The sequence below is a fragment of the Capricornis sumatraensis genome, chromosome 10 (genome assembly GCF_032405125.1).
Source record: "Capricornis sumatraensis isolate serow.1 chromosome 10, serow.2, whole genome shotgun sequence".
NCBI classification, from domain to species: Eukaryota; Metazoa; Chordata; class Mammalia; order Artiodactyla; family Bovidae; genus Capricornis; species Capricornis sumatraensis.
Genome location: NC_091078.1, coordinates 19,638,900 through 19,656,273, shown reverse-complemented (window position 1 = coordinate 19,656,273; position 17,374 = coordinate 19,638,900). Strand labels below are relative to the sequence as shown.

General features: G+C 48.5%; 1 protein-coding gene and 1 non-coding gene across 4 annotated transcripts in view; both read left to right on the top strand.

The window, feature by feature from the left end:
* The window catches only part of HK1 (hexokinase 1), a 72,053-nt gene that overhangs the window by 29,112 nt on the left and 25,567 nt on the right, over positions 1-17,374 (top strand). For 2 of the 3 annotated variants that reach the window (XM_068982370.1, XM_068982369.1), the window contains exons 3-8: positions 1,962-2,110; positions 7,741-7,860; positions 9,807-9,902; positions 10,494-10,593; positions 10,707-10,890; positions 17,192-17,347. In XM_068982370.1, the coding sequence (XP_068838471.1) occupies positions 1,962-2,110; positions 7,741-7,860; positions 9,807-9,902; positions 10,494-10,593; positions 10,707-10,890; positions 17,192-17,347 (805 nt within the window). The remainder of the gene's footprint in view (positions 1-1,961; positions 2,111-7,740; positions 7,861-9,806; positions 9,903-10,493; positions 10,594-10,706; positions 10,891-17,191; positions 17,348-17,374) is intronic. The other variant, XM_068982367.1, reaches the window with a different exon arrangement.
* Positions 13,504-13,576, top strand: TRNAE-UUC (transfer RNA glutamic acid (anticodon UUC)). Its single transcript has one exon. It is a non-coding gene; the product is annotated as a tRNA-Glu (tRNA).

Below are 17,374 nucleotides of genomic sequence, written 5' to 3'. Positions count from 1 at the left end.
TAAAAAAAATAAAAACTTCAAGGGGCTCAAAATAGTGAAAACAGTGTTGCAAAAGAACAGGGTTGGAGGACTTTCACTTCCCAGTTTCAAATTTTCGGAAGCAGTCAGGTCAGTGTGGTGCTGCTGTTAGGACAGATGTACAGATCAATGAATCAGAATTGAGTGTTCACTATGTCAATTACATCTCAAAACGGGAGGAAAAAAGGAATTGGGAGTTCAGAAATAAATCCATATTTATGGTCACTTGATTTTTTACAAGGGTGTCAAGACTTTTCAGTGAGGGAAAGAATAGTCTGTTTAGCAAATGGTGTTGCTATTTGACAGTGCCTGCCTGGTAAAGAATCTGCCTGTCAGTGCAGGAGACATAGGAGACATGCGTTCCATCCCTGGGTCGGGAGGATCCTCTGGAGAAGGAAATGGCAACCCACTCCAGTATTCTTGCCTGGGAAATCCATGGACAGAGGAACTTGGGGGCTTATAGTCCATTGGATCACAAAAAACACGACTCAGCAACTAAGCAACAACCGTCCATGTGCCAAAGAAGGAAGCTGAACCTCCACTTCAGACCATATACACAGATTAACTCAAAATGGACCAAATACCTCAATGTAAGAACTAAAACTGTAAAACTCTTAGAAGGAAGCATAGGTACGAATCTTTGTGACCTTGAATTTGGCAATGGATTTTTAGATATGACCCCAAAAGCATTAGCCACAGAAGAAAAAAGATAAGTCGCACTTTATCAAAATTATAAACTCTTATGCTTCAAAAGTCATCATCAAGAAAGTAAGGTGATGGTGAGACAGTGATAATGTAGCATCAGAAGTAAAATGAACAGATTTTCATTGATTTGGGAGGGGACCTGGGATAGAGGATGCTGGGTGGAGGCTTAGTGGCTTGGTTTCTCATCACAGCCACCTCCACTGGTGCTCTGTGGTGGTCTTGACACACAGGCCTGTTGTCTTTCTCTAACCCACTGAGGTCCACCCTCACATTGGTCGTGAGGAATAAAACTGGTTCAAGCCAGTTTACTCTTGTGTGACCAGGAGGGACTTCTGTTAAAAACATCCCCTGGGCAGAAACAACAGGAGTGTCCAGTACCTGATGAATGGATACACACACAAGGAAATATCACCCAGCCTGAAAACAGAGTGAACCACTGATATAGGCTATAACATGGATCAACCCTGGAGACTTGATACAATGCGAAATAGGCCAGACACTAAAGGACAGATACTATATGATTTTGTTCATGAGAAATATCTAGAATAGGCCAATTCATAGAAGTAAAAAGTAGAATAGTTTTTGCCTGGGGCTGGGGACAGGGGAAATGAGGAATTACTGCTTAATGGTTATAGAGGTTCTGTTTGGGATGATGGAAATTTCTGAGGATGGTGGTGGTAGTTGTGTAACATTGTGAACATTTTTAATGTCAGTGGGCTGTACACTGAGAAATGGTTGCAGTGGAAAATTTTATGTTATGTATATTTTACTACAATTAAAAAAAAAAATCCCCTGGGGAATCAGTGGAGGTATGGACTAGCTGGAATTGGTGTCTCAGCTGATGGGGAAGGAACTCAAGGCATGGAATAGACCTCAGATGCAGGGTTTGCGCTGAGTTGAAATGCTTTTATTTTTACCTTATGGATAGCATAGCCATTTGTGAGAAGGGGTAAAGACTTGGAGAACGATGGTTGGTATTTTAATGAAGTCCATACTTTCATTCTGCAATTGGGACTGAGCGGAACTGTGTGAAGCTGTCTGCCTAGGGACACCTGGCTAGGAGAGGGCTTCTCTTGCCCACTCTTCCAGGTGGGGCTGTAGTGTGATGGGGTCTACATGACTCCTGTTTTGTGGCCGAAAGCACAGTGAAGTGGGGCCAGACCCTGCTGAGAAGTGGGTGAAGCGTGCAGCCTTCCCAGGCAGTTGAATCTGATGTGATGTTATTGTCTCCCTAACAGAAAAGGGAGATTTCATCGCCCTGGATCTTGGTGGATCTTCCTTTCGAATTCTGCGGGTGCAGGTGAATCATGAGCAGAACCAGGCTGTTCATATGGAGTCTGAGGTTTATGACACCCCGGAGAACATCATGCATGGCAGTGGAAGCCAGGTGGGTCTCTACTTCCCTTCTGACTAGCCCCTGTGGCCTAAGCATCAGGCTGCAGGGTACCCCCAGGAACCAGCCCCAGAGCAGCGGTGGGCTGAGCCCCTGGGTGAGTCCATCATAGGCATACATAGAGAAGGACTCCCGGGTGGAATCCTCACTGTGTGAATGAGCTGGAGGATGGGAGGGGGCTATTGGTCCTTTCAGCTGCTGGGCCTTTCAGGTGAGGGGTGTAAAGAGGAGGCCCAACGGGTAAATGCATTCATTCCCTAAGGATCCTGGGGTGGTTCCCCAGAAGAGGGAGCGCAGAGCCCTTGGGTGAAAGCCCTTCTCCCAAGTCATTGTCCTCCTCACCCAGTTCCCCCAAGGCCTCGGCCTCGTCAGTTGTGGCTGTCACCTTGTGGGACAGCAGGAATCTGAGTTCAGAGCCCCAGGACTATTCTAAAGGGCTCCTGGCTTCCCAACTGAATAGTCTCCTAGAGACCTTGGCACGGAAAGCAGCGAGGGCAGGACCTTGCCTGGAAAGTCACCATCCCTTCCTCTCACACTTGTAACCCCTGCCAATGGAAGGGCTGCCTTCGTTTGCTGGCTGAGGCCATGCACATGCTCAGAAGGGCCTGACCACCCTCCTGCTTCCCCATCTGGCTGTGGTGGGTGGTAGGCTGCAGGCTCACTGAGGACCCTGTGATCAGGTTGTGGGCAGCCCTTGGCAGGCTTGCAGGCATTTCTGGTCCTGTTCTGCTCCTCCCCCTCTCCTGCAGATGTTCTGACCCCTCCCCTCCCGTTTAGAGCTCGCCTCCTAAGTCATGGCTGTTGTCAGGATGTGTATTATTCAGAGCTTGCCAAATATTTGTTTTAGGGAGGGTGTGTTCACAGCAAGGTTCATGACTAAGTTCTGCAGAAAACCTAATGGCTCTGGGCTGGACTTCGGGATGAAGCCCAGCGCCTTCTCTTGACTCCTCTTTGTTCCTAAATTCCTGTGGCTGGGACCTAATGCAAACTCCACCTTTTCCTTCTACCAGAGAAAAGGGCTAATCCTGGTCTTTCACCTGCTGCTGAGGAGGGGCAGGGGTTGTGTTCAGAGATTTTCAGACTGTGAGCATTGATGGGGACACTGTCCTTAGGCCACTTTTTTATCAGCCACTGAAACGGGTGCATCGCTCATAGGATGCCCCTGCCCGGAGGTCTCTCTGCTGTCCCTCCATAACAGGGCTGCAGAGATTGGCTCATTCATTCAGTGTGTGCATGAAGGTGTGTGCATGAAGGCTGCCAGCGAGTGGGTCTCCTCAGCCTGCCCAGTGCTCGCCACATTGCTCCTTTCTGCAGGTGGCCAGCAGCCTCCAGTTGGCATTTTGCTCCTTCTATTTGCCAACAAACACTGATTAGTCACTCTTCCCCATGGCCCTTGGGAGGAGCCACCTCTGCCTCCTGCCTTCACCTTTGGGACTTGCCCCCCATGCCATGGACATTCCTGTGAGTCTTGGCTTGACTTTTTAGGAGCAGGGTTTGTACATTGAGGGGATGCCCTCCTTCAGGTGCACGCTTGCTGCATCACTTCTGCCGTGACTTTTTTTTTTAAAGATTTTTAGAAAAACATTTATTTCTTAAAAGTTAACATGTGCATACTAGGAAACCAAAAAACACAAGAAGCAGAAGACACAGTCATCCAAAATCATGAGCAGTTGACCGTTTGATGTGTCCTTCTAGGTTTCATTTGTGTATTTACACAGCTAAGCATCCATTTTTATGTATTTAAGATCATACAGTTGTGTATCATGCTTTCTCACACATCATGAATATTTATTGTTTCAGAGTTCCGAAGCTAATGACTCTTCTAATTGCTGCCCCCAGGACCTTGTCTATCCCAGCCTCTGTCCCCTTCTTCCCAGCTCCAAAATTACTTTGTTTCCAGCTGTTTCTGCAGCTGCCCCTTTCAAGCAGTTTGCAAAGAAAAGATGTTGATGTTGATGAGGATAATGATAATGTTATATTATTAGAGCAAATACTTGCATAGAACTTGTTATGTATGTCACTGATATAAGCCCCTTATACAGATTAACTCATTTAATCATCATTACAGCTCTGTGGGTAGGTATTATTCCTGTTTCACAGATGAGAAAATTGAGGTTCAGCTGTTAAGTGATCAGCCCCTTGGGTCACACAGCACAGAAGTGATAAAGCTGGGATTTGAACCTGGGCAGTCTGGCTCCAGATGTGACAGTTTTAGCAATGTGGGGCACTCTTAGACTGGGTCTTTGTTTTTAATTAATTAATAAATTAATTAGTATTTTTACTAAAATTTTTTGATAGTGTAGAAATGTGTGGGCAAGGAGGAAAGTTCAAGTGATTGAGGGAGGAGAGGGTTGGCAGTTGAAAAATAGGGATGAAGCGGCAACCTCTCGTCTAGAAGTTTGGTGTGAGGTTAGCAATAAATATTGGTGGCCCATTTTTCTGATATCTCTTGTTGACCTATAGAATACCCTAGTCCACAAAGGGCCCCATTTTGCCCATGAAGCAGCTCAAACTCACAGCCTGTGAACTGTGCTGAATTCTTGGGGCTGTGATCTCATGTTCAAACATAGGCAGGAATTTTTGATAGATTTTAAAACCTTTTACTCTAAATAATTTTAAACTTTCAGGAAAAACTTTAAGATAAGCACAAAGAGCTTTTTATATCCTTTATCCAGATATCCCAATTAACTATTTGTTTTACCCTTTTTTCTCTCTTGCTCTACACACACACACATAACACACACAGAAACACAAAGTATCTTGAAAGTTTCAGCACAGTTTTAAGCGTTAATAATTTCAGAAACATAATTGTGATCTTCTTAAGACATCACTTATTTAGCTTGGGGAGTTTTGAATACTAAATAAATGACTTAAATTTATTTAAATTAAATAAATGTGCGTGTTTTCAGGAAAGAAAAAAAATGTTTTTTAATCATTAAAATTTTGAGTGCAGAGAGGCTGGGTAACTTCCCTTTCTGGTTGGTTAGACATGAGTTAGCCTGGGGGAAGCTTCCTGTCTATTCTGAGCAGGCTTGTCACCCCTTCCTTGGTTCATTCCGCAAATGGCATTTCCTTTTTAGCAGAGTGCAAAGGGGTGGGTGTGTGACTTCAATCCAGAGACTGCTTCCAGCGCCACAGCCCTGTGTAACTCACTTCCCTGCCTCTTCCTGCCCGCAGCCTGCCTGCCTTCTGCCCAGCCTGCTCCCCTGAGGGAGCTTCTTCCGGCAGATGACGTGGGGCAAGCTGTCGGGCTTCGTAATGGGTTTACGTCGCTCAGAAATGTAGGTCGCAGGAAGCTTAGCTGGGTTCTCCCAGGGAAGGTGGTCATGTGTCTCCTTGGCCAGAGTTGCCGCTGTCACCGTGGCCTCAGTAATAGTGACTCAGGGACAGAGGCTCCCAAGTCAGAACTGACAAGTTTTTCCTTTCCTTTGGCAGGAAGATCAGACTGCAGAGCTGGGTCAGGGACGTCTGGGGAAAGATGGGGATGGGAATATTGACTTCTGGCCTCGTCTCAAGGAGACTCTACAGAGTGGCTGTGGGGGCAGCCGTGATGCCTGGCCCAGCTCTGGCTGGGCCCTTCCTGGATTCCTCCTACACAATTTATCCAACATTTTATTTTGGTTTCCTCTGTCCCCTCAGTCTGTCAGGGAGCTCCGACAGAGTGGCCCGGAGTGATAGACCGTGGTTTTGGTGAAACTGTCTCTTCTCCCTTCAAACTACAGCCCTAGTGGGGAGAGGAAGTGGGTGCTGCTTGTGGTCTGGTTCTGTTTTATCTGTAAATTCAATCTGGAATCAGAAGGCTGTGTATTCTGGCAAATGGTCCTTGTGCCATTCCCAGACTCCTCCCTGGTCTGGGTTCTTGTTCCTCCATAGCACTTTATCCCAGACACCACCCCCACGGCCTGGGGACCAGCCCCCTCCCCTGTATAGGTCTCCCCCCAAATCCCTTTAGATGAGGAGGGAAGAGAAGGAGAGTGGAGGGGACCTGCCCCCTCCTCAGGCGTTGGGGAGGGATCTACCCCCATGGACTCCACTCTTTCCTGTGGGGCTCTCTCCTTGACACATTTGTTAAAATCAAACCTGAATAGAACTATAAGTTTAATATGGGGAGGGGAAGGACCCTGCAGAGAAAGCCTTCAGGCAGTTGGCCTTGCCTTGGCTGAGTTTGCTTCCTGTGACTGTGCGGTTCAGCCCTGCAAAGGCTGCATTCTCTGGGCTTCAAGAAGCTCCATTAGCTGTGTCAATCCCATGTACATGGGAGGCCTAGTGTTAGATGACAGGCACGTGAAAAAAAAAGAGGGGTTACCTAGACTGTGGCATGGTTGCCAAAAGAGCATATATATGGTTTGGTTATATTAATGGAGGTAGAGAGCTAAGAGAAAGGGAGGTTCTTAGTTCAACTAAGCTTTTTTTTTTAATCGGAGCACATGTGAAATACTATATTCAGTTCTGGATATACTTTAGAGAAAGAGGGAGGTATTGGATAAATCCAAGAAGTTGCCTAGGAGGTGATGAGCTTGCCGTCATTGACAGCATTCACACAGAGGCTAGGGAAACAGTGTTCTGACTTCTTTCTAGTGGATCCTAAGAGACATATGCATATTCTGGCAACTTGTTGTAGAGCCAGCAAGTTCTACAGCGTGTCGTAGAACTTAAATTGCAGTTCACTAAATAAATCGTAGTATATTCACACCATAGAATGCTATGCAGCAATGAGAACCAGCACTGGTTCTCACACAACTACGTGGATGGCCCACACACATAGTGTAGAGGAGAAGAAGACAGACGCCACGGAGTGCACGCTGCTGTTCCTTTTATACATAGTAGACAGCCATGCAGAGGGCGTTGGAAGGCTGAGTGGCTTGCGATTGGCCTTGTGAGTTTGCGTGGCAGCAGTGACTGCACGGGAGGGTGTCTGGGTGCACCTGTGAGAATCCAATGAACCCTACACTTAGGACGCGAGCACTTTTTTTTTGCATGCATATGGAACGTGAGTTAAAGTAAAAAGTGGATAACTCGGAGACTGTGAGATCACTCAAGTGGCCTGGAGGCTGGGGAATTGCCTTACAGAGCTTCTGGAACTGAGAGGGAGGGAGAGAGAGATGGAGTTAGAGAGAAGGGGCCAGATGGCCACGCTGCCTGGGTGGCTGCTGGCGGTCCATGGCCTGTGTGTTGTGCAGGATGAACTGTCTTTCTCTTATTTTCACATTTTCTAAATACTCAGATGATACATCTTAGTACCCAGGTGATACACAAGAGGCCACGTGAAGGCTTAACCGTGCTGGCCCACAAGGCAGGCTATTTTCAAGGGACTCTTCTTTGCCAGTCATGCACTTCTTGGCTTCTTTTTTCCTTTTTTTTTTTTTTTTTTTTACTGTGCTGCACATCATACATGATCTTAGTTCCTTAACAAGGGATCGAACCCACATCCCTTGCAGTGGAAGCATGGGGAGTCTTAACCACTGAACCTCTAGGGAAAGCCCCACCTGGTGACCAGGTGCCTTGGGGATGGGCAGCTAGGGTAGCCAGGCTCCTTTCTGTGTTGGGCGGAGAATCCTTCACATTTTTCCTGAAATGCTAAGTCCTCTTTCTCCTTCCCAACTGCTCTCTTGTGCTTCCTCCAGCTTTTTGATCACGTCGCTGAGTGCCTGGGAGACTTCATGGAGAAAAAAAAAATCAAGGACAAGAAATTACCTGTGGGATTCACATTTTCTTTCCCTTGTCGGCAATCCAGAATAGACGAGGTAAGACATTCTGGGATTATTAGGCTTCTCAGACACCCCAGAGAGGAAATGCTAAGGAACCCTTTTCCTTTCTCTGGATGGTCTGCGTGTCTTGGATTTTTTTTCTTTAAGAAGCATTTGTAGAATGAATGTAAGGTCATGATAATCATGTTTATTTTTTGGTTGCTTTAGTTATATGTGTATTTTTCATTACAAATCATGTGGCCATTTGGTAGAGAAAACCATTTCTTAAACTCAAGCAAGTGAAAGAAAAGAAAGTAGGGTTAGTGGCCTTTCACAAGGACCGTTGTCAGTACTATTTTCCCTTGGCTTTTGAGAGCTGAGGCTTGACAGCCACGCTCCCTGGGCAGAAGACAGGGTGAGACTTCCCTGTTCCCGCCGAAAGAGGCAGGAGATGGGCCGGGAATGAAGTGGCTGCTGGCTGTTTGCTTGTTCATCAGTGGCCGTGGACTGAGTGCCATCCTTGTGGGTTGGGCTAGGCCCTGGGAGAAAGCTGCACACAGATATGGCCTGCCTGGCAGAGGTGCTGTCTTCCAAGAATGAAGGCATTGCAGAAGTGGATAGGGAACGTCCTCGGGGGCACAAGAGCCCCACAGAGCAGAGCAGAGCAGATGGTGCCTGGCAGAGAAAGAGCCAAAAGTGTGGCCCCCACCTGCCAGCCTTGACCCTTCTCTGGGGAGGGCTTGCTCAGCCGGGCACTCTGCCTGCTAGGAAGCCAGTGGATCCCAGGATCTAATTACCCATCTGGAGGCCTGAGCCCACTCTCAAGGCTGCCTGGGACCTTTAAGAGTGTCTAGACCAGCTGCCTTTTTTGACAGATGAACAGAGTCACCATAAGAGGAGTTGGGAAGACTGCCCACGAGGAAATGGACAGAAGTGGTGGGGATAGGATTGATGTCCTGATTTCCAATCCATGTTCTTTCCACAGCACCGTGTTTTCCAAGGCTTTGGGGGGCCTGAGCGTCAAAGGGGTGATAACAGTGTCTGGGGGCTTTTGGAATGCCCGGTCAGCTGCAGGCTGCTGCCTGCCCTTCCTGATGCATCCTGCATGGAGGCTACCTGGCTTTTGGAGTGCAGGGAAGCCCAATGTAGACATTTCCCATCCCTGTGTCACCCTGGAGACAACGGGGCCTAAACAGTAGCTCTTCTCAACCAAGCCGCATTTATAATGACTTCCTGCACTTGGAAAATAGTCACATAGAACAATATTCTTTTCTTGGATCCTTGATTTAAAGAAAAAGATACAGAAGCAATATGTAAAACTATTGAAATAATATAAAGGTGTAAAGCAAAACATAAAATTCCTATGCTTGTATAGTCTCAAGTGAATAACCACTGGATATATGTCCTTAGTGTTTCTCTAGAAATATACACACAGAAATGGATTATACTGTAGAGTCATCGCTTACAAATGGGATTTATATTCCAAACTTGTGGAAGAGGCATGAATCAGTTAGTGTTATCCTTTAAGCTCAGGACTTGGCTCTTAGAAGCACAGTAGCCAAGAATTATCTTAGCATTTTGTTTCTCTTCGAAATTTGGCTCTGATGAAAGTTCCTTGGGGCCATGGGCCATGGAAACCAAGGTCTGGTTTGAAAATACAGAAGGGTGATCAGGTAATAACAGCATTTCTCTTTCTAAATGAAGTCGGGCTGTGCAGTTGACACCAGTTAGATCTGCATGCTGTGTGACACCACCACACTAGCCAGCCACTGACAGTGTTTGAGTGTGAGCTGCAGGGTATTTTTCCCTGTGGCAGCCACCAGAGAACTCCATTGTGTGGATAGATAAGCAGGAGATAAGAGTCTGGGTCTCTTACCTGATGTGATGTGTCTCCCCTCCCTGGGCCTCGGCTTAGTCACTGTCCTTGAGCAGACTCTCCAGGGACCTGGAGGTTGTGGAGGCCTTCTAGCCCTCTTCTGACCCCTCTGTGCTCTCCTGTACAGGCCATCCTCATCACCTGGACAAAGAGATTTAAAGCAAGCGGCGTGGAGGGAACTGATGTGGTGAAGCTGCTTGACAAAGCCATCAAAAAGCGTGGGGTAACTTCTCACTAGCCACTTGCCTTGACCACCTAGAGGTGGGGAGTGTGGGGAGAAGGCTGTGTGACTAAGGTTCTTTCGGGGGACGGTAGTGCATGGCCTGTGGCGGTGGTATGGTGGGTACGGGTCTTTGAAGACCGAGGCAGGTGAGCAGTGAGAGCTCACACTCTGGAAGGTTGGGGCTGGTTCAAAGCAGAGCTGTCCGAGGTGCTACCAAAGAGCCGAGCTCTTGGGCAGGGGTTAGCCTCCTTTTGACATGAGGGCAGCTGTGCAGGGAGCTGGCGTGATTGAGTGCAGCGTGCCAGGGTTGCAGCAAATGCAGAAGGCACATGGATGCATTGGGATGGTTTACACAGGGCTGTGGCTCTGTAAGTGAACTCCACACTGAAAAGAATCGTAAGCCAAATAACGAAGGGCGCCTTTTTGTCTCCATAATGTGATCACTGGGCTTGAGTCTGGTGAATCTGAGTGCCCGCAGTGATGAAAGCAGCGGAGGCTATGAAGTGGGAGCCCTCCAGCCAGGCCATCGTAAAGGCAGGTGATCGCTGCTCCACGTGTGAATGGGGAGTGACCCCTCTTCTCTCCCTCCAGGACTATGATGCCAACATTGTGGCTGTGGTGAACGACACGGTGGGGACCATGATGACCTGTGGCTATGACGACCAGCTGTGTGAAGTCGGCCTCATCATTGGTAACGCCCGCCCTGTCCTTGTCCCTTCCTGAAGCCGGTGTTTCCAGCAGGTGCTGCCGTCTCTCTCGTGACGTGGTGTGGTCACAGCTTCTGATCTCGTCTCTCTCTCCAAGGTACCGGCACCAACGCGTGCTACATGGAGGAGCTGAGGCACATCGACCTGGTGGAGGGCGACGAGGGGAGGATGTGCATCAACACTGAGTGGGGGGCCTTCGGGGACGACGGGGCCCTGGAGGACATCCGCACTGAGTTCGACCGGGAGATAGACCGGGGGTCGCTCAACCCCGGGAAGCAGCTGTGAGTCCCACCTTTTCTTAATAGTCATATAGAGGACCTACAGGACACTTAAGGGGAGATTTGGGGTGGATGATGAGAGGGGCAGGAAGCCAGGTGATCACAAAAGGATCACCCATCAAGTGTATATTAGCTCACTTTTTTTGAGACACACACAGCTGTGGTGTGTGCAGCATTGAAAGCGTATTTTAAATTATTTTCTCCTTATTAATTTTTATTGAAGTATAATTGATTTACAATGTGTTGGTTTCTGCTGTACAACAAAGCAAATCGCTTATACTGATACATTTATCCACTCTTTTTTAGATTCTATTCCCATATAGGTCAGGTTCTTATTAGTTATCTGTTTTATGGATAGTAATAACATGTATACATCCATCTCAATCTCCCAGTTTACCCCCCTCGACTCCACCCCCAAATTTCTGTTTAATTACACTGTGATTGTGTTCTTGTAAACGTTTTAAAAATTAAAAGCACAGAAGCATTAGCCTGAAGCTAAGATTTAAAAACATTTCCGTATGATGTCCTCAGTAGGGTTTGCTGCTGAGGGTGGGAGAGGCCACTCAGCATGGTGTCTGGCGAGCAGGGAGAGTGAGCAAGTGTCCATTCATTCTGCACACACTCCTGGAGCACCTGAGATGTGCCAGCTCAGTGCTTGGCTCCAGGCATACAGAGTAGCACCTTCCCTTCCGGAACTTAAGGTCCATTTGAGGAGGGAAGTCACATCTGCAAATACCTGTCATGCAGGGGAGTGGTCGGGAGCCATGTGAGTCGTGCAGACTGTGGGGAGACCTTCTTCCATGTCATGTATAAGCCAGATGGGTCACAGCTGATAGAGAACATTGCATCAGACTTCTCTGGCAAGTTAGTCTTGTCCTTGGAGAGCTCTGGCCACAGAAGTGTGAGTGATATTATTTAGGCTGGTGTGGGCATTGCTTCCTGTGAGCTCCTTGTTTCCTGAAGTGCATATTCATATTTCTCTGTGATGCTTGCATGCCACCCTCTTTGACTGACCTCCCAGCAGCCTTATTCTGGAGTTGGGTGCTATCAGCACGCTGGGAGATGTTCATTGACCCTGTGAGCTTAACTGCCCTTATCCTTTGCCAGAGAGACACTGTCATGGAGTTTGTCATTTTGAAATCTGTCACCCAAAAGATCTCAGCCCCCCAGGCTGGCTAATAGGCTTTCCACCTGAGTTAATGGAATTGCATAAATGGCCAACCTCCCTCCACTGGGACTGGTGGTGGTGAATAAATGAGGTCTCTCACTGGGAGAATCCTGAGTTCTTAGACCCAGCATTGAACATCTGCTCTGCATGCTGAAACACCAGCTGGGTAATAAGGAGCCCCAGCTCTGACAGCCAAAGGTTTTTTCCCCTCAATCCATTGACCTAAACCCCAATTCTAAAACCTGACCCCAGCTGCCTTGAAGCTATTTACTCGCGTGTTTATACATGTCACTGGAGATCCATGCTTGATTATAGCCCTGCCTCAGGCACCCCTGGGGCTATTCTGTACTATGTGGCATGTGTACCGTACTACCTCTCTGAGATCCTCAAATGTCCACGTTCCCAAGCATATGTGACCCCAGGGGTTTCAGATAAGAAATGATGTACCTGTAGTTACTGTCAATCACTGAGTCTGAAGTCACCCCTCTCAGCACAGCAGGTTGGGCAGTTACCTGTGATAACTGAGCAGATAAGGCCCAGGGCCTTGGCCATTTCCTTAGCCTTAATGTAGGGATCCTACGTGGCTTAGGTGGAAACCTGGATTGTCTGTCATCCATTTTGATGTAGTTCTGAATTTCTCTAAAGAGTTGAACTGTATCCTCAGGCTGAAATGTGAACTGGCCTCACAGTTGACTTTCAATAAACATATTTGAAATAGTGGATGGATAGAAGATGGACACGCAAAGATAAGTGGATGGATGGATGGATGGATGGATGGGGGTTGGAGGATGAGTAGTGGATAAGAAGTGTGGCTGGGAAATGGGTGGGAAATACGTGCGTATATGAAAGAGTGAGACAGGTGGGATAAGATCCATCTCCATCTTCCCTGCTGTAGGTGTCTTGGTAAGCACAGTTCCGAAGAGATGACAGATTGTGAGTTGTATCATATATTTCTAGAAATAGGCTATTGGTCAGAGGGTTTTTTGCCAAAGTTAATGTAGCTGGTCTCCTAGGGATCTGCCTGATTTTGGGGGTCTTCCCTGTGTCTTCTGTGTAATGTCAGGTTCTTCAAAGCTGTTTTATTTTCCTTGTACCAGGGAAAGGTGTTTGCTCCATTTGACTGATGGGGAAATTAAGGCACGAGGACCCTGGGACAGGGCAAAGCGGGTTTAATTTGAGGTTTCATTTGGCTTAAGTTTGTGGTTTTCTGTCCTGCTGGAAAGTACATGTTTTTCATAGTGAACTTCCAGAGTGTCTTAAGAGGCATTTCATCATTTATGAGCAAACATTATCATGAATGGTCTAAAGGAATGTTTTTCTTTTTTTTGGCTGTGCTACACGGCATGGGGGATCTTAATTCCCTAGAAGAATTCCCCAGGAAGTCCCCTAGAGGAATGTTTTTCACTAGAATTACATTAAAACATTTTTTTCTTTTTTAAAAGGGGAATTCCCTGGTGGTCCAGTGGTTAGGACTCTGCACTTTCACTGCCAAGGGTCTAGGTTCAATCCCTGTTCAGGGAACTAAGATCCCACAAGCTGCGTGGCATGGCCAGAAAAAATAAAGAAGAATTACGTAGAGACCTTTAAAAAACATATTATTGCCTAGGTATTTTCCCACCCTACCCACCTTCCCTCCCAGTCCTACTTGGCCTAGGCTGAGCCCTGTCTTCAAGAGCCTGCAAGTGATTCTAGTTTTTAACCAGGGCTGAAAACAGAGGTGTATCTAGCTAGCTCTGTCTAAAGGCTCTGTGCCCAGGGGGGCTCTAGACCACTGTGCATCCACTCATTTGTTTAGATTGAAGTTTACATTTACTGAGTACTGACCGTATACAGCTGACAGGAAGGGTATCAGTACCGCGGCCCTATGCCTCCTGCCTTCGTTGCTGACAGCTGCTTCAGGACCGCTCCCCCAGCCCCCAGGTTAGAAGGTTTATCCCTCTAAAAGGGGTCGGCCATGGCCTTCCTTCCTCCCTGCTGCCCTCTGTCCTGGTTCCACACCTGTCTCCTACTGTAGATGAAGCCCCAGCTTCTTTCATTTCTAATTTTCCTTCTCCTCTTCTTGTCTTCTTAGGCCTTTTGCTCTTCTGTTTTCTTTTATTTTCTGCTTTGTTAGGAATTCTGAATCCCATTCCCCTGTGATTCCCTCTCACATCTTTCATAGTGAAGGAGACACCGCCCCCCAAAGCAGCAGCAGCAGCCGTGATTGTGACAGCAGGGAGGTCTGGCCTGGAGAAGTCTTTGGCCTGGATGGTGGTGGAGTAATTGCACCTCTTTTCAAGTCATCCCCCGAACACCTTCGTTACTGTTGCTCTGCCTGCTCCATAGACTCTCTCAGCAGTTCTAACCCTCTTTAGGTGCCCACAGACCTCACCTTCCTTCTCTGACCCTGGGCTGCCCGTCGGAGCAGACCCTGGCTGCCAAGGGCATTCCCTGTCAGCATCCAATCCCCTGCCCACCTTTCCCAGGCTCCCCCAGGCCCTGTGGGCCACAGCCCTGCCTGTGCCCACCAGCATGCAGCGAGGCTGCAACACCATGGTGCCACCCACTGGCCTGTGGTCGTAGGTATCTGACTGCTGAGCAGCAGATCACGGCTTGCTGGCTTTCGCCGGAGGCTTGTGAGAAGGGCTGTTTCCTTGTTCTGCTGCTCCAGCGGGGACTCTAGGGGCTGGGAAAGGACAGATTCTTGGCCTCAGGCTTCCTTTATCTGAAAAGGAGGATGGCAGTGTCTATGTGTCTAAGAGACCATCATATAGAAAAGGGAGCAGGTCATTCTGAGTGTCTCCAGAAGGCAGAACAAGAAGCAATGGGTGGGACTTCCCTGCTGGTCTGGTGGTTTACAAATCCACCTGCCAATGCAGGAGGCATGGTTTGATCCCTGGTCTGGGAAGATCCCACATTCTGTGGGGCAATGAAGCCTGTGCCCCACAACTGCTGAACCCCGATAGCATTAGAGCCCATGCTCTGCAACTAGAGAGTAGCCCCTGTTCCCCACAACTAGAGAAAGCCTGGGCACAGCAATGAAGACCTGGCGCACCCAAAAATAAATTAAAAAAGAAGAAGAAGCAATGGTAGGGAGGTGCACAAGGCTGACTGTAGTCCACCTTAAGGGGGAAGAACCTTCTTGCTGTCAAATTTGCCCAATAGCAGGGGCAGGCTGCCTAGAGGAGTGAGCTGGAGGTAGACGAGCAGAGGCTGGGTTGGGCTGGGGCTGATGGCTGCCAGGATGACAGTAATACAGGTGACTTTTAATGATACTGTCCATGGGAGAGACAGAAGAGCACAGTGCTTAGAGCATGGAATCTGAGGCTGGATTTAACTGGATTGAAAATAATTTGCCACTCATCAGCCCTATGACTGTGGGCAAGTTATATAACCTTTCTGTACCTCAGTTTTCTCATCTGTGGAATGGGGATAATGATGATATCTATCTCATAGGCTTTATAATAAGGATGAAATAAGTTAATACACATAAAGTGCTTAATTAGGCAGGAGACGTAGCAAGGGCCATGGCTCAGTATTAGTCAGGCACTGGAGCATTTTACCTATATCCACCTCTATCTTTCATACAACAACCTTAGAGGTGGGCCCTGTGTGCTCCCCATTATGCAGGTAAAGAAACTGAGGCCCAAAGAGGTAAGTAGCATAATAAAGTGGTAGGGCTGGAGTTCAATTCAGGCAGTCTGGCTCCTGTCTGCTCTGAGATTCCAGTTTGGGTGGCACTAAAGCTGTTCCCACAGGTGCCTGGGCCAGGAGCTGGGTGGGGCAGCTAGGACTCAGCAGGGTGCCCTCCTGCCAGGGATCCTCAATGCAACTGGGGCCAGGGCAGTCCTGTCTGGTCCTGTCTGAACAATGGGACCTAGTGTTTCTCCACTCCTTGATTTGGGGGCGGGTTGAGGGGCCGTGTGCTCAGGTCCCGGCAGCATCCCTGGCTCCCGCGCCAGCTCTGAATGGAGCAGATTGTTTTGCTGTGTCATAGCCAGCCCTGGGTTGCCAGCTGGGCGCCCTCAGAGGAGAGGCCAGCTGCCTGGATGTGGACCTGCCTCTGATCTGTCTTGCTCTGGGCTTCCTCCTGGCCTCTCATCAGTCAGGACTCAGGACCTGGCTCTGGCTCAGATATGGCTTCGAGCCGTAGTTCCTGGCTCCCTCTCCCCTGCAGTGTTGGGCTCAAAATGGCTGCTGCAGTCACAGCACTCACACCGCCCACCACACCTCCCAGGGGAGGCAGGAGGGCCGAGCCACTGTGATTGGCCTGTGGCTGAATGTGGCCGGAGCGGTAGGAGGAGCTGGTTGGTTTTAAGCTACTCGGGGAGCCCTCTCCTGGAGTGTAAGGGCAGGTCAGTGGGGAAGGAGTGAGTTGCACAAAGCACTTTCCTGGAGACCTTTTTTCTTTGTCTCTCCGCTGGAGAAGGAGAACATGGGTGCCAGGAAGGTGACCAGTGACAAAGGTCCCATGGGGAATGGCTGCATTTTAGCCTTGTCATCTCCCCTCAGAGAAGACGTCTACACTTTCTGAGCTGGGAAATGGAGAGAATACTTCCTGACCACCTTGCCACAGGAATTGGAGAGCTTCCTGATAGAGGGATAAAGATGAAAGCCCTTTGAAAAGTACAGTAATTGGAATTCCCTGGCAGTCCAGTGGTTAGGACTCAGTGCTTACACTGCTAGGGCATAGGTTCGATCCCTGGTCGAAGAGCTAAGATCCAGGCAAGCTAAGATCCTGTAAGCCAGGTGGCATGGCCCAAAAATAATAAAAATAAAAAGTAAGGTGTAAAGTTTCGCACAAGATGATCATATCCTACTCATTCCTGTCTAGGTCCCTCCTCATTACCTTCCGTCTAAATCCTGATGCTCCCTCCACCTCCAGGCAGCCTTCCCTGACTGCCCCTGCCCTTGGCGCTCTCCTTCTGTTTCCTTCCCTGGGAATGGGTGTGGGGTCTGGATGACCCTGTTCGCCCGCTTGTCTGTTCATTGTTTACTCACACAAACTGCGTGGTCTTGCCTGCCAGTGAGACTGTGCGCTTGTGAGAATTGAGGCATGTTTTCCTCTCCTTTCACGTCTCTCCCACCACTCATGAGATGCCACAGTGGTGAGCACGTAGGAGGCACTGACAAGTGCCTGGTGCTTTTCTCCTGCAGGTTCGAGAAGATGGTCAGTGGCATGTACCTGGGCGAGCTGGTCCGACTGATCCTGGTCAAGATGGCCAAGGAGGGCCTCTTATTTGAAGGGCGGATCACTCCCGAGCTGCTCACCAGAGGGAAGTTTAACACCAGTGACGTGTCGGCCATCGAAAAGTAGGTGCCTCCCCTCACGCCTTTCCG